Source organism: Abramis brama, assembly GCF_963993115.1.
Source record: "Abramis brama genome assembly, chromosome: 16".
Classification (NCBI taxonomy): Eukaryota; Metazoa; Chordata; class Actinopteri; order Cypriniformes; family Leuciscidae; genus Abramis; species Abramis brama.
This window is the reverse complement of record NC_139978.1, coordinates 34,464,431-34,477,435: the sequence shown is the minus strand read 5'-3', so window position 1 is coordinate 34,477,435 and position 13,005 is coordinate 34,464,431. Positions and strand designations below refer to the sequence as shown.

General features: G+C 35.9%; 1 protein-coding gene across 8 annotated transcripts in view; it reads left to right on the top strand.

Moving 5' to 3' along the window:
- The window catches only part of citb (citron rho-interacting serine/threonine kinase b), a 58,670-nt gene that overhangs the window by 966 nt on the left and 44,699 nt on the right, over positions 1-13,005 (top strand). For 7 of the 8 annotated variants that reach the window (XM_084086644.1, XM_084086649.1, XM_084086648.1 and 4 more), the window contains 3 exons: positions 5,791-5,905; positions 6,000-6,143; positions 6,224-6,343. In XM_084086644.1, the coding sequence (XP_083942770.1) occupies positions 6,000-6,143; positions 6,224-6,343 (264 nt within the window). In that variant the 5' untranslated portion in view covers positions 5,791-5,905. The remainder of the gene's footprint in view (positions 1-5,790; positions 5,906-5,999; positions 6,144-6,223; positions 6,344-13,005) is intronic. The other variant, XM_084086650.1, reaches the window with a different exon arrangement.

Here is a 13,005-nt window from a genome sequence, read left to right as displayed (position 1 = left end):
AAACTACTAACACTAAGTATTAAGTTGAGTGTATAAGAGCAGTGTTTGTTCTCCAGACATGAATGATTCCTCAAATCAAGGTGTGCTGGTACTTTCAGATGCATTATATTCCCCTGCTGGAACTTGAAACAGGTGGAAAAATCCCAAAGGAGAGAAATCCCCGAGTCTTTTGACCCTGGCGTCCGCATAGCAATGTCACACTGGCATCGTGACAGCAAGTTTTGCACCACTCACTGAATTTTCTTCAGCAAAATCAAGTATGTATTGATTCCTGGCGGTGTAGTTCAGGTAACTGGTGTGTGCTGTGTTCAGATACAGTATGTGGGTGTTGTGAAATAGAAATGTATGAGCAAAAGAGTAGCAAGAAGGTGACAGAATGGACTTATTTCTATGGAAACAGCATATCCCTTCACTTTCTTCCATCTCTCTCCCTCTCTCTCTCTCCCCTCTCCTCTCTCTCTCTATCCCTCTCCTCTCTCTCTCTATCCCTCTCTCCCTCCCTCTCTCTCTCTCTCTCTATCCCTCTCTCTCTCTCTCTCTCTCTCTATCCCTCTCTCTCTCTCTCTCTCTCTATCCCTCTCTCTCTCTCTCCCTCTCTCCCTCCCTCTCTCTCTCTTTCTCTCTCTCCATCCCTCTCTCTCTCTCTCCCTCTCTCTGTCTCCCTCTCTCTCTCCCTCTCTGTCTCCCTCTCTCTCTCTCTCTTTCTCTCTCTCTCTCTATCCCTCTCTCTCTCTCTCTCTCCCTCTCTCTCTCCCTCTCTCTCTCTCTCTCTCTCTCTTTCTCTGTCTCTCTCCCTCCCTCTCCCTCTCTTTCTCTGCCTCTCTCCCTTTCTCTCTCTCTGTCTCTCTCTCTCTCCCTCTCTCCCTCTCTCTCTCCCCTCTCTCTCTTCCTCCCTCCTCCCTCTATGCACCGCTACTGAAGACTCAACTAAATGTTTTTCTGTTTATAATCAAGCTCATCGGAAAGAATTAGACAATGTTGTTTGGTTGCATTTTTGACACTTTCTGTTGAATTGGGAATGCCAACAAAAAAAGTTACCAGAAAAGATGAGCTCGGACACGCCCATAACGCATCACTTCCTGTGTTCGCCTCATTCTGTTGCTGCTGACGCGAAGTCCTTTAATCCGGCTGTTGGAGATTTCAGGGGGAATCGTGTCTTTCTGTCGCTCAAGCTGTTATTAAGCCACTTAAACTGTCTGAATCTCACACTGGATTGGCTCAGATTCAGAACACACGCCGAAGCAAATAGATGAACATTTGGGACTTTGGGACCTTGTTAAACAACCTACTAATATTAGTATATTTAGTCAGTTCAGGTCTGAATTGCTCTCATAATCCTAACACTCCTGATAAACTTTAAATTGTCATAATTTGGATTTTTCTCTGTTAGACAACATCTACACAATATGTAATACAGGCTCAGTATGCAGAGATCAGTATTGCATGATTCTGCAATTATCAATACAGTATTTGAATGGCATTAATGATATGCAGTGATTAACATTAACATTAAAGCAGGGCTGTCTGAAAGTGTGTGTAAGTTTGACAGTGAGATGATTTCATGCTGCAGTCTGCGGTGTGTCGTGATGCTCACGCTCAGTAATCCTCGAGAGCTTTTCATCCGCTCCCAAACACGATCCCACACACACACACATACAGAGAGAGATAACTGATTATTATTTTTGAGAAATAATAATGTGATTAAAGTGAACACTCACGCACATGTGTTGATCAGTGTGGTCGTGACTGCAGCTCAGACGGCATCCATTGAGTCGAGCAGAAACAGACTGTTATCTTTACAAACAGAAATCTCTTCACTTTATTGGTGTAAATGAACTCAGTGACACCTGATGCATGTGCATGTTTGTGCATCTATTTATCTGTCTGTCTGTCCGTCCACAAGTGCGTCCGGGCAAAATTTAAGTGATCATTCAAAACTGTTTGTTTATTTATTTATATTTATTTATTTATTACTTTATTTATTAAATTTGTTCATTATTATATGATTATTACATTATTATATCATTATTATATACGGATAATTTGTTAATTTTATTTATTTATTTATTTTGTTAATTTTATTGAATTTATTATTTTATTTAAATTTGTTCAATTTATTATTATTTTCTTTATTTTTATAAAATTTATTTATTTTAATGTGTTCATTATAGTGCTGTCAAATCAATTAATCACATTTTTTTTTTATAGAATTTATTTATTTTAATGTGTTCATTATAGTGCTGTCAAATCGATTAATCACAATTAATTTATTTTATTTTAATAGAATTTCTTTATTTTAATGTGTTCATTATTGGGTTAGGGTCAAATTGTTCTGTCAAATAGATTAATCACAATTAATTAATTATTTTATTTATTTTATTTTATAGAATTTTTTTATTTTTATGTGTTCATAGTGCTGTCAAATCGATTAATAGCGATTATATTTATGCACACACACACATACACACACACACACACACACACACACACATATTATATAAATACAAACTTTTGTGTTAGATGTGATTAATCATGATTAATCGATTTGACAGTACTCAGCACTTTTATTTTATTTTATTTATTTTAATTTGGTGATTTTATTTATTTAATTAGTTCTAGCCATATAAAAGAATGACAGTCAAGTGTTAGACCTGTTGTACAGATATTGAACATATCAGTATGATGACTGACCTCCTCTGTCAATCAGATGAGCTCGTGTTCACGTTGATGTTCCATGAACAATGATTTAATATTCATTCTTGCCTTCAGCATGTCAGTGTGTCAGAACTTTGAAAAACATTCTGCTTTGAGAACTGTTGTGATTTTCACCCCCTTCGGTCAGAGTTTCTTGTTTAGTTTCTTGTTTCTTTACGGCTGAATTTCTCTTATTCTCCCTCCCCAAGAGATCAGTATTAGCCGAGAGATCAGAATAATTAAAACATGTCTCCTCTTGAAACACTGTGTTGATTTTCTACATATTAAATTATGCATCCAGCTGGCTTCAGAAGTGTAATCATATTTTTGCCTGACCATTTGCATGTTCTGGTTATGTAACCTATGGTGGTTGCAGATTGTGTTAATTTTGAGGGAAAAAATCATGAAATACTGTATTACATGTTCACCTCTCACCATATGTGACCCTGGACCACAAAACCAGTCACATGGGTAAATTATTTTTTTTAAATTGAGATATATCGACCATATGAAAGCTGAATAAATAAGCTTTCCATTGATGTATGATTTGTTAGAATAGGACAATATTTGGTCGAGATACGACTTTTTGAACATCTGGAATCTGAGGATGCAAAAAAATCGAAACATTGAGAAAATCTCCTTTAAAGTTGTCCATTTGTGTTCGCGATTGTGCCGCATTCACTCACAAAAATAAATGTTTTATATATTTACGGAAGGAAATTTACAAAATATCTTCATGGAACATGATCTTTACTTAATATCCTAATGATTTTTGGCATAAAAGAAAAATAGATAATTTTGACCCATACAATGTATTGTTGGCTATTGCCACAAATATACCCGTGCGACTCGAGACTGGTTTTGTCATCCAGGGTGATAATCTTTGATCACAGATTAGTTCACTTCAACACTTCAAATGAAAATCAGACAGAATTCATATTCGTAGTTGAAATCATCATCATCAGAGTTCTTTTTTGAATGTAGTTTAATTTAGTGAATCATATTCATAGTTAATAATGTGCTTCTCATGGTTAGTGTGGTTCCTCTGCTAGACACCTCAAACACACATCCACTAAAACCCCCTAAAACACCAGCTGACTGACAGAAAAGTGAAGAGAAAAGACCTTTGAGACACACAGATACACTTGATCTGATGCAGTGGCATTTTTGAGGCCTTTAGACTTCAGTAAAAACTGATGGTGCATATAGTTTAATCTCATACATAACATCTGTGTTCATGCGAGGATGTGATACACTCATTGGATGTGCAGTGTGTGTATTTATAACACCTGTAGTCACGGGTTTGAGTCTGTAGCGCACGTTTGAAAGCGAGTCACGGGACTTTCAGCAGGTTTTACATGTTTGGTGTGTGTGTGTGTGTGTGTGTCTGATCCTTCAGGCTGCACGTTTCTGCGAATGTGAACATGAGTTCATACGGCTGCTTTGGGTTTGGAAAACGATTCCATAAGCATCTTTTGAGTTTTGTGTGTGTGTGTTTTGTAATCTATAAGCCTCCTAACGCTGAATTGTAAAGCTTCATGCTACTGAAAGGAAAGCGAGAGAGAGAGAGAGAGAGAGAGAGAGAGAGAGAGAGAGAGAGAGAGAGAGAGAGAGAGAGGGAATGATATGGAGGAGTAGAGATGTTTGTGCTTTTATTAGGAGCTCTTTTCTTCTGTCGTTCATTTTTTCTCTCCATCTCCAAGGATGCCAAGTGGAGAGTGGCAGTTAGAAACAGTCTGTGCATATCTAATATGATTGGGCTTGTTAAAAATAGACCGCACTATACGCTCTGTGCTGAGCTCATATACACGTACAGCACACAATACTTACAGTTTTGTGGGATTCGGAAAGCAAAATGGTAGGAAGGATTTCGGTATATGTTCTCGTTCTAGAAACCAGAGAGCATTTGATCGGATGAAAAGTTCAAGATGATCAGTGCAAGATGATTATTATTATTTTGGTTTAGTTGTATGTCTGCTGTTCATGAACTCTTCTCAGTGCCGCTTGTTCTACATGTAAAAAAAATAAATAAAAAAATTCTTTCCTTTTCCTCTAATCCTCCCTTATCGGGCTTATGCTACTCTGAACAATGCCTGACCTGAGCACTTCTTGCGTTGTTTTTGCCTCTTCACGATGACTCACTTAATTTAGTCCTAAATTGTAAGTCGCTTTGGACAAAAGCTTCTGCTAAATGACTACATGTAATGTAAATGTTGAAAAGTTTGGGGTCAGTAAGATTTAAAAATATATAATTTTGAAAGAATCTCTTCTGCTCACCAAGGCTGCATTTTTTTTATATCACAAATACAGTAAAAACAGTAATATTGTGAAATATTATTACAATTTCAAATAACTGTTTTCTATGTGATTCATTTTAAAGTGTAATTTATTCCTGTGATGAAAGCTGAATTTTCAGCATCATTACTCCAGTCTTCAGTGTCACATGATCCTTCAGAAATCATTCTAATATGATGATTTGATGCACAAGAAACATTTCTCATTATTATCAGTGTTGAAAACAGTTGTGCTGCTTAATAGTGGAAACTGTGATACATTGTTTCAGGATTCTTTGATGAATAGAAAGTTCAGAAGAACAGCATTTTAATGTAATGCTGAATAAAATATGTTTCTTTAAAAAAAAAAAAAAAAAATCTTACTGACCCCAAACTTTTAAACAGTAATGTATATTAATGATTCCTCAAATTGTGCAGCTTGTGTAAAAATCTAGTTTGATGATCAAATAAATGGAAATGAAATGTGTCCTGGCATCTCTTACTCTCATTTGTTTTTGGAATCGAATAATGTGCAATATAATAATTGCAGTGTTTAATTATTTATTGTTTGTACTCATATTGTTGAAGCTTCTGAGATTTGCGCCAAAGAGTTGAATCAATTTACATATCTCTTGGCTTAATTAGAGCTGAAACGGTGCATTTAATTGTTTCGCTGGCTTTGTGGACAATCATAACAACAGTTTTTTTTTTAGTTTAGTTTACTATACAAGCAGAAGTTTCAGCAATTTGTTTAGGTATAATTAAAGTCTAAATGTGGTTTCTTGTTGCTTTTCTCAACATCTCCCTTTTTTATTTCTTCTAGAAAGGGCAAGTTTATTCAGACCTCGTCTTTCAGCCTTACAAGCTCACCGAGAACAAGACCTTTAGAGCCGAAGCCTTCAGACTGCTAGAGGAAGCGTAGACAATCATATATAAAGGTACGTCTGCTGCACTACACAGTGAAGTCTTATATTATTTTATGGATGATTCAATCCCTCAGGCGTGTGCATATTGTCCTTGTTGTTTTGGAAGATGGAACAGGAGATTTCAAAAGTGCAGCGCAAGATGTCGGACCTGGAGTCAGTTTTGCAGCAGAAAGACGTGGAGCTCAAGGCTTCAGAAACCCAGAGGACCATTTTAGAACAAGACCTGGCCACCTACATCACAGAGTGCAGTGTGGGTATACTGTCCAGATGTGGAAATGTGCCGTGATCTGAATTGCACTAATTCAATTTGTGTTTGTGTGTGCATTTCAGAGTTTGAAGCGCAGTTTGGAGCAGGCCCGCATGGAGGTGTCGCAGGAGGATGATAAAGCCCTGCAGCTGCTGCACGATATACGGGAACAGAGCAACAAACTGCAGGAAATCAAAGAACAGGTTCGGATTCGATGCGCTTTTTCATTTCAGCGCTTTTGACAATGTATATCGGCTGTGTCCGGAATCGCCCTTGTCGTAGATTTTTCCCTAAACCTAACTATCTGAGTTGTCTCCAATCGACATTCCCTAACGTCTCCAATCGACGCTTAATAAATAGTCTACTTAACTAACTAGCTTTCTTCCTGCGCAGGAATAATTGACAAACAGACCTCAGCAAATGTCCTTCAAATGCTTTAATCATGGCCAGGAGATCTTCCCGAGCAGTTCTCAGGGAATCTCTCCCAAGAAAGCAAGGCTTCCACAAATTCCATTGAGACTCCCACCAGCTAACTCGAATACAACAGTTTTTATAGAATAGGGAGGTATGGCAAAATTATATGAATTTGATTGGTTCTTCATATGCAAACCCTTCTGTTACTAGGTAAAGCAAACTTTGTTTTAATGATTACTTCATTGTTAATCACAAGGTTCAAACTTAGTCACCTGTCTAGTTTCATTTCCCAAATTTGTTATTTTTACACTCACACAACCAAAGTCAAAGGGGTATGGCAACACAACATACAACATTCAAAAACACAGGACAGAACATTTTAGTACATTGTGTTTCAAAGTGTTATGTTAGGCCTGAAAAAGGAAGTAAGGTTAGATGTTAGAGACATGGTTAGTTTGATATACAGTTTACTATTTTATCTATTAAAAATCCACCACACCCTCTATACCCTTAAATAGTAGCCTGGAAATCCAGGCATAAATCGGAAAGATTAATGGTCTGGCATCGACTAATGAAAATCGGCCAGCTCGAGGGGCGGCACCAAGCATGCGTTTGAAAATCTCACTGCACGCAATTGGATAACACTACGACCAATCACAACAAGCCCCATACGCTTAGCTACCAGCAGAGCTAACTGGTAGATTAGACTCTTGCTGTATCCGGTCGGCAAAACAGCAAAAACGGCCTTCTTGCAAAGGAACGATTCGAGCGGCGTCTTCTGTTCCTCTTTTAGATAAAAAGCCAAGTCTAACTCGTTCATTGTAGCGGCCAAAGCCGTTTCAATCAATTGGTGTTCATCCATAGCCATCTTGCAATGTTTACTAATGACTTTGACGACACAGCGCTGTCGTCTTCTGTTTAGCTCGCCTCTGGCCCGCCTATATCAGATAACCCGATGTGATTGGTGTAGCTCGGATACAAGGGCATATTTAATGAGCATCATTACTCGACGCCAGAGTAAACTCGCTGAGCAAATTCAACTTGTGCTCTCGCGAGAACTCTGGATTACCAGGGTACTTAAATAGGGCATTATTTGAGGGAACAGCCATTTGTAGTGGTGTCTGAAACCATAGTGCACATTATCGAGTACACTCATTTAATCCCACAATGCACCGCGAAAATGAGTGTACAACCGGTGTACACTCGACGGCTAGAGAATACCCATAATGCACTGTGAGAGTGGTGCCCTCAGCTGAATCATCCCTCCATTAATTTTTCAAACCGCTGGTCCAATGTGGGTACAGCGTAATATCATACTGGTATAAATATATATAATATACTTTACCACTAGTTATAGCATGAAATAAACATGAATGAACATCAGAAGGTGTGCTAAAAGATACAGTACCACTTACCCAAATCCGTATCATGTCTCATGTAATCGCTCAAATCAGTGTTTCAACTGTGGAAAGCTTGTAAACTGTATGTCACATAACGTCACATTTACCTCAGAAAAGCCATTCAGCGATTGTAAACTCGTTAGTCAGCTAGAAAAATGTATTCTAGAGAGGAGCATTTTGCTAAATATATGCACCACATTACATATTCATTATAATTTCTTACTGTTCTTTAATTTAATGTATATTGGAGAGCCACCAAAAAACGTATTGGAGTAGAAACATAATTATATAATTATAAAGTTAGTATTATAACTTTCTTATTATGAAAACGTCCTTGTGTGCAATTTAAGTTTTTTTAATTCAAACTAGTGCTGTCACATTGATTAATCGCGATTAATCACATCTAACATAAAAGTTTTTGTTTATATAATGTGTGTAGGCCTATATATATTATTATACTTATACATATTAGATATATATATATATATATGTGTGTGTGTGTGTGTGTGCATATAATGTGTGTAAATATATACTCGCTCTCTCTCTCTCTCTCTCTCTCTCTCTCTCTATACTCTCTCTCTCTCTATATATATATGTATAATATATATATAATAATATATACACACGTTATATAAACAAAAACTGTTATTTGGGATTAATCGACTTGACAGCACTAATTTAAACCAATTTTAACTTTCTATATTATATTAATGTAGCCTAACTGACTTCCTGTATAGTTTACAGCATTAGTTGAGAGATGTTTTTCCGAATCGAATTGAATCAGAATTGTATCAAATTCAATCAAGCTTGTGAATCGAAATTTAATACCCAGCCCTACATCTAAAGCATGTATTAATCTTAATGTTAATTTCAACATTTAATAATAAAAATCAAAAGGTGTATTTATTAATAATAATTAATGGTCCTGAGCTAACATTAACTACCAATTAACATTTTAGTTAATGCATTATCTAACATTAAATACTGGGAACTCATTGAACTAAAATGTAATCGACTTGTTTTTGCAGAATTTTAGACTTAAATATTTTATTGCATTAACAAGGCAATCACTGTAAATGTCATGTATTGTACAGAATCATAGCACAAACACACATTACAAGCAAAATTAGTTTTTTTTAGTTTTTAGTTTTTAAATAAATAAAAAAATACTATTAAATTGACATTTCTAAATGAAATGTAAAGCTTCAGATTCACAAGCATGCTGCTGTACTGGATGCATGGAGAAATATGAGATTAGTAGTATTATATAGAGGGTTTAGGTGTTTGATTTAAGATCTGGAAAAAGGACTGGATTCGTTGTGTGTCTGTATGCAGTGGTTTCTGTAAGTCTGAATGACATAACCAGAGATTTCAGGAAAGTTTCTGTGAGTGCATCGTGGTTCATTCATTTGTGTCTATATATCGGTGCATTTTGTGTCTTTGTTTAACACTGGGGGGTCTAAGTGAGCTTTTCACAGATTTCTCAGATTATTTATTATTATAGAGCATCTGCTAGAAAGAGCCCTGCTGATATACAAATGAACTTTGTCCATCTCCGCTTCTGAAACACTCTCTGAAATAGCGATGGCCACTTAAAGCCATGAGTAAAGTGATGGAGAACGCAAGACGGAAGAATGAAATGTGAAGGTAAGAGCATGATAGAAAAATAGCCTGCTTTCTGCCGCTTCTTGCACGTCTCCCCCAGAGCCAGACTCCATCGCACTGCGGTTGCCATGGAGACAAAAATGGTACCTAGCAGTGAAGGATGTTGCAGATGCAGTGGAAATGCTGTCGTGACATGCTGGCAAAGGTCTCGAATTAGCAGCAATCAGACTTTAAATTAAGTGTTCACTTTTCGTTTTATCCTACAGATTTGATCAAACTGTTAGTTTGGTTCTGCAGGATTTTGCTACTAGTTTGATGCTTTCAAACTCCGCCACTTAGTCTAAATGTCCTGTTTTCAGTTATTAATTCATTATTAATGTGTAACTCAGTCTGTAAAGACTTAAATTGTTGTAACATATGCAATGTAAAAACTTTTAAATAGTTCAATAAGTTAATGTTAAATAGCATACGTTTTAGACATAATATTTACAGTTGTCTATTTTTTGCTCCGGCAACAAAAATATTCCCAAATAAAGTCAAAGCAGGAACAACCGCTTTTTCTCTGAGCAATGTGTTTCTTTGCGGAATGAATCTGTATGTTTGAACGAATCAGTTGAGTGAATGATTCTAATGAATCTCTCTTAAATCAGTCACTTGTGTCCTTCCTTTATGAATCGGTTAGTTTGAACAAATAAGTTGAGTGAATGATTCAAAGGTCTCCCTTTTAAAAACAGTCACTTGTGTTGTTCTTTAATAAATCTGTATGTTTAAATGAATCAGTTGAGAGAATGATTCGAATACTCTCTCTTAAAAAGTCACTTGTCATTCCTTAATGAATCGGTACGTTTGAACAAATCAGTTGAGTGAATGATTCAAAGGACTCCCTCTTAAAAACAGTCACTTAAGTCATTCTTTAATGAATCTGTATGTTTAAATGAATCAGTTGAGAGAATGATTTGAATGACTCTCTCTTAAAGACGGTCACTTGACGCACTTAATTTGTGTAACAATATAACTTGCTGAAAGATTCACTTAAAAATCCGACATGATTATGACATTGGCAAAACTTTATGGAATAGTAGTAGTTCCTCATCAGCGTTATACCATCGTCCTTTTCCAGACTTTAATCAAAATGAAAGATTTTGATAATTTAAAGAATTAAAAATCTTAGCTTTTAATCAAAGTTTGGAATGTTGTGATTCATCTTAGAACAGGTTTTGGTTAAGTTTTTTTATTGAAGAGTGTTTTTAAACACCTATGGGGGAAAATGACTAGCTTTTGGGCTCTCTCGTGCTTAAAAAAATAAATAAAATAAATAAAATAAAGTGGCACAGAAAGTTTTGAATATATGAAGTTCCTTACTGGTTTGTTAAGCTCAGAGGGAATCGGCCCATTAAGCTGTAATTTCAGAGAGCTGCTTTTAGAGGGAGATTTCCAGTTCAGATGGAAGTTTTAGTGGCTGACAGATTTATTTGTGCTTTTAGTGGACTTACTCATTTGAAAGTTGCTTTGAATAATACAGTCTTAAAAGCCTAACATGTTTATTTACTGCATTCTTTTTCGTGGAGTCATGAACTAAAGTAATTGTTCAGTTGAACTATTTCAATTCTAGTTCATCTTAAACTAAACTCTTATATTCTATTGTATTTTTCTTCAAGGTATAAACTTTGTCTGTGATATTTCTCTTGAAAATAAATAGACGTTAATGAGCCAAATTTTAAGACATTGTCAAGATCTGTTGTTAAACTCTTGTGGAGATGCATGAGATTATGTGGTGTTTGATCATTATGTTTTATCAATGCCTGATTACTGATATCTAAAGTGTTGTATATCTGAATTGCTGAAAATACAAACATTTCCAAAGAAAAATTAGAAAAGCATGCGATTTAATCAAAAGCTTCAATTGGCTTTCCGTTTAATCTGATTGGACAATTGAGATATTCAAGAGATCTCATTTGTGATTTTTCTTTGTGATGGATGAATGTTGCGTTCAGGATCTATTTTAGTGTTTGAAACTAATGCAGATGTTTTGATTCCAGCCCACACCGCAAAATGGTATAGTCACAATTGACATTATTTGTGCAATTAGCTCACTATTGATAATTAAGCAGTCACATTAGCATATATAGAGGACTGTCAGAAGGAGATTGTGTTGACTCACTCTGAGCTGATTTTTTTCATATTATGAATTTCATTTGGAAGGCAATTTCACAAAATGTCAAGCACCTCTTTTCTGTCGTTTCTGTTGAATAATTATAATCTTCATTATGATAATATAAAACAAAAATCACAAACATGCTCTTTTATATCTGTTCTTTTGTACTTGGCTGTTTTCCCTCTCCACGTTCACAATATAGCACAGCCTCAAGTGCCTTATTGCTTTTGTTAAATGCATTGTAATATGAGAGACAACAGCAAAGTTAATAGTTGGTCTCAAGGGCTTTTCACTTGAAATGGTTAACCCTGGGTCATTCTTATCTTAACCCAGGGTAAATGCAATCCTGGGTTCTCACATTTACCATAATTTACCCAGGCTAGCAATTAATCCAGGGTATTCATAAACTGTCATCTCACTGTACTTTCCTAAACCCTGGTTTAACATTCTTATTTGCATATTTTGCAGTGTCAGTGTCACTGATTGGATGAATAAAGCACGCGATCTGTTTACATAAAAGCTCTTGCATTGCGCATCCACATATTACTTATTAGAAAATCTCAAATGAAGAACTCCAGCTCACTTGTCTGTGTTTACAGATCATCCGCGCTTCTTCAGCAGTGTAGAAAGCGCGCGTGCATGGTTGCCAGATACTATTGAAAAGACCGGGAACTCTCTAATTGTAATTGTTACTAGTAATAACTGAATTGTAGAGCTCTCTAATTGGAATTCTTACTAGTAACAATTCAATTGTAGAGCTCCGTAATTAAAAATGAATGGAAATCAATGGAGACATATGACTAGTAAAATTCATTTGTAGAGCTCTCTAATTGGAATTGTTACTAGTAAGAATTGAATTGTAGAGCTCTCTAATTGAATTCTTACTAGTAAAAATGCAATTACGACGAGTAACGCTGGGTACAATTTAAGCTAAAACGGCTTGCCATAGACAAGCTCTGAATGGGGTTTAAATGATTGAAATCTGGCAAATGTAAGCATGAGCGCTCGTAAAAACAGTCTGTAACGTATTGTCTCCTTTATTCGACAAAAATAAGTGGTTTTGGTCAAGTTTGAATTTTTTTTAAACACATTTCAGTCTAGTCTTTTTTGTCAACGATATTGCATGTGTTGATATAGTCACAGTTATCGTTTAATGACGTGGGTGTCGTCTCTCATCGTCTTGTCTTAGACTTAGGGGAAAAAAGGTCGTCAACGTGCATTTTTCATAATAGTTTTTGTAAACAAAATGAACACTTGTAACAAAAAAATTATTTTTTTTTTTTTGGGGGGG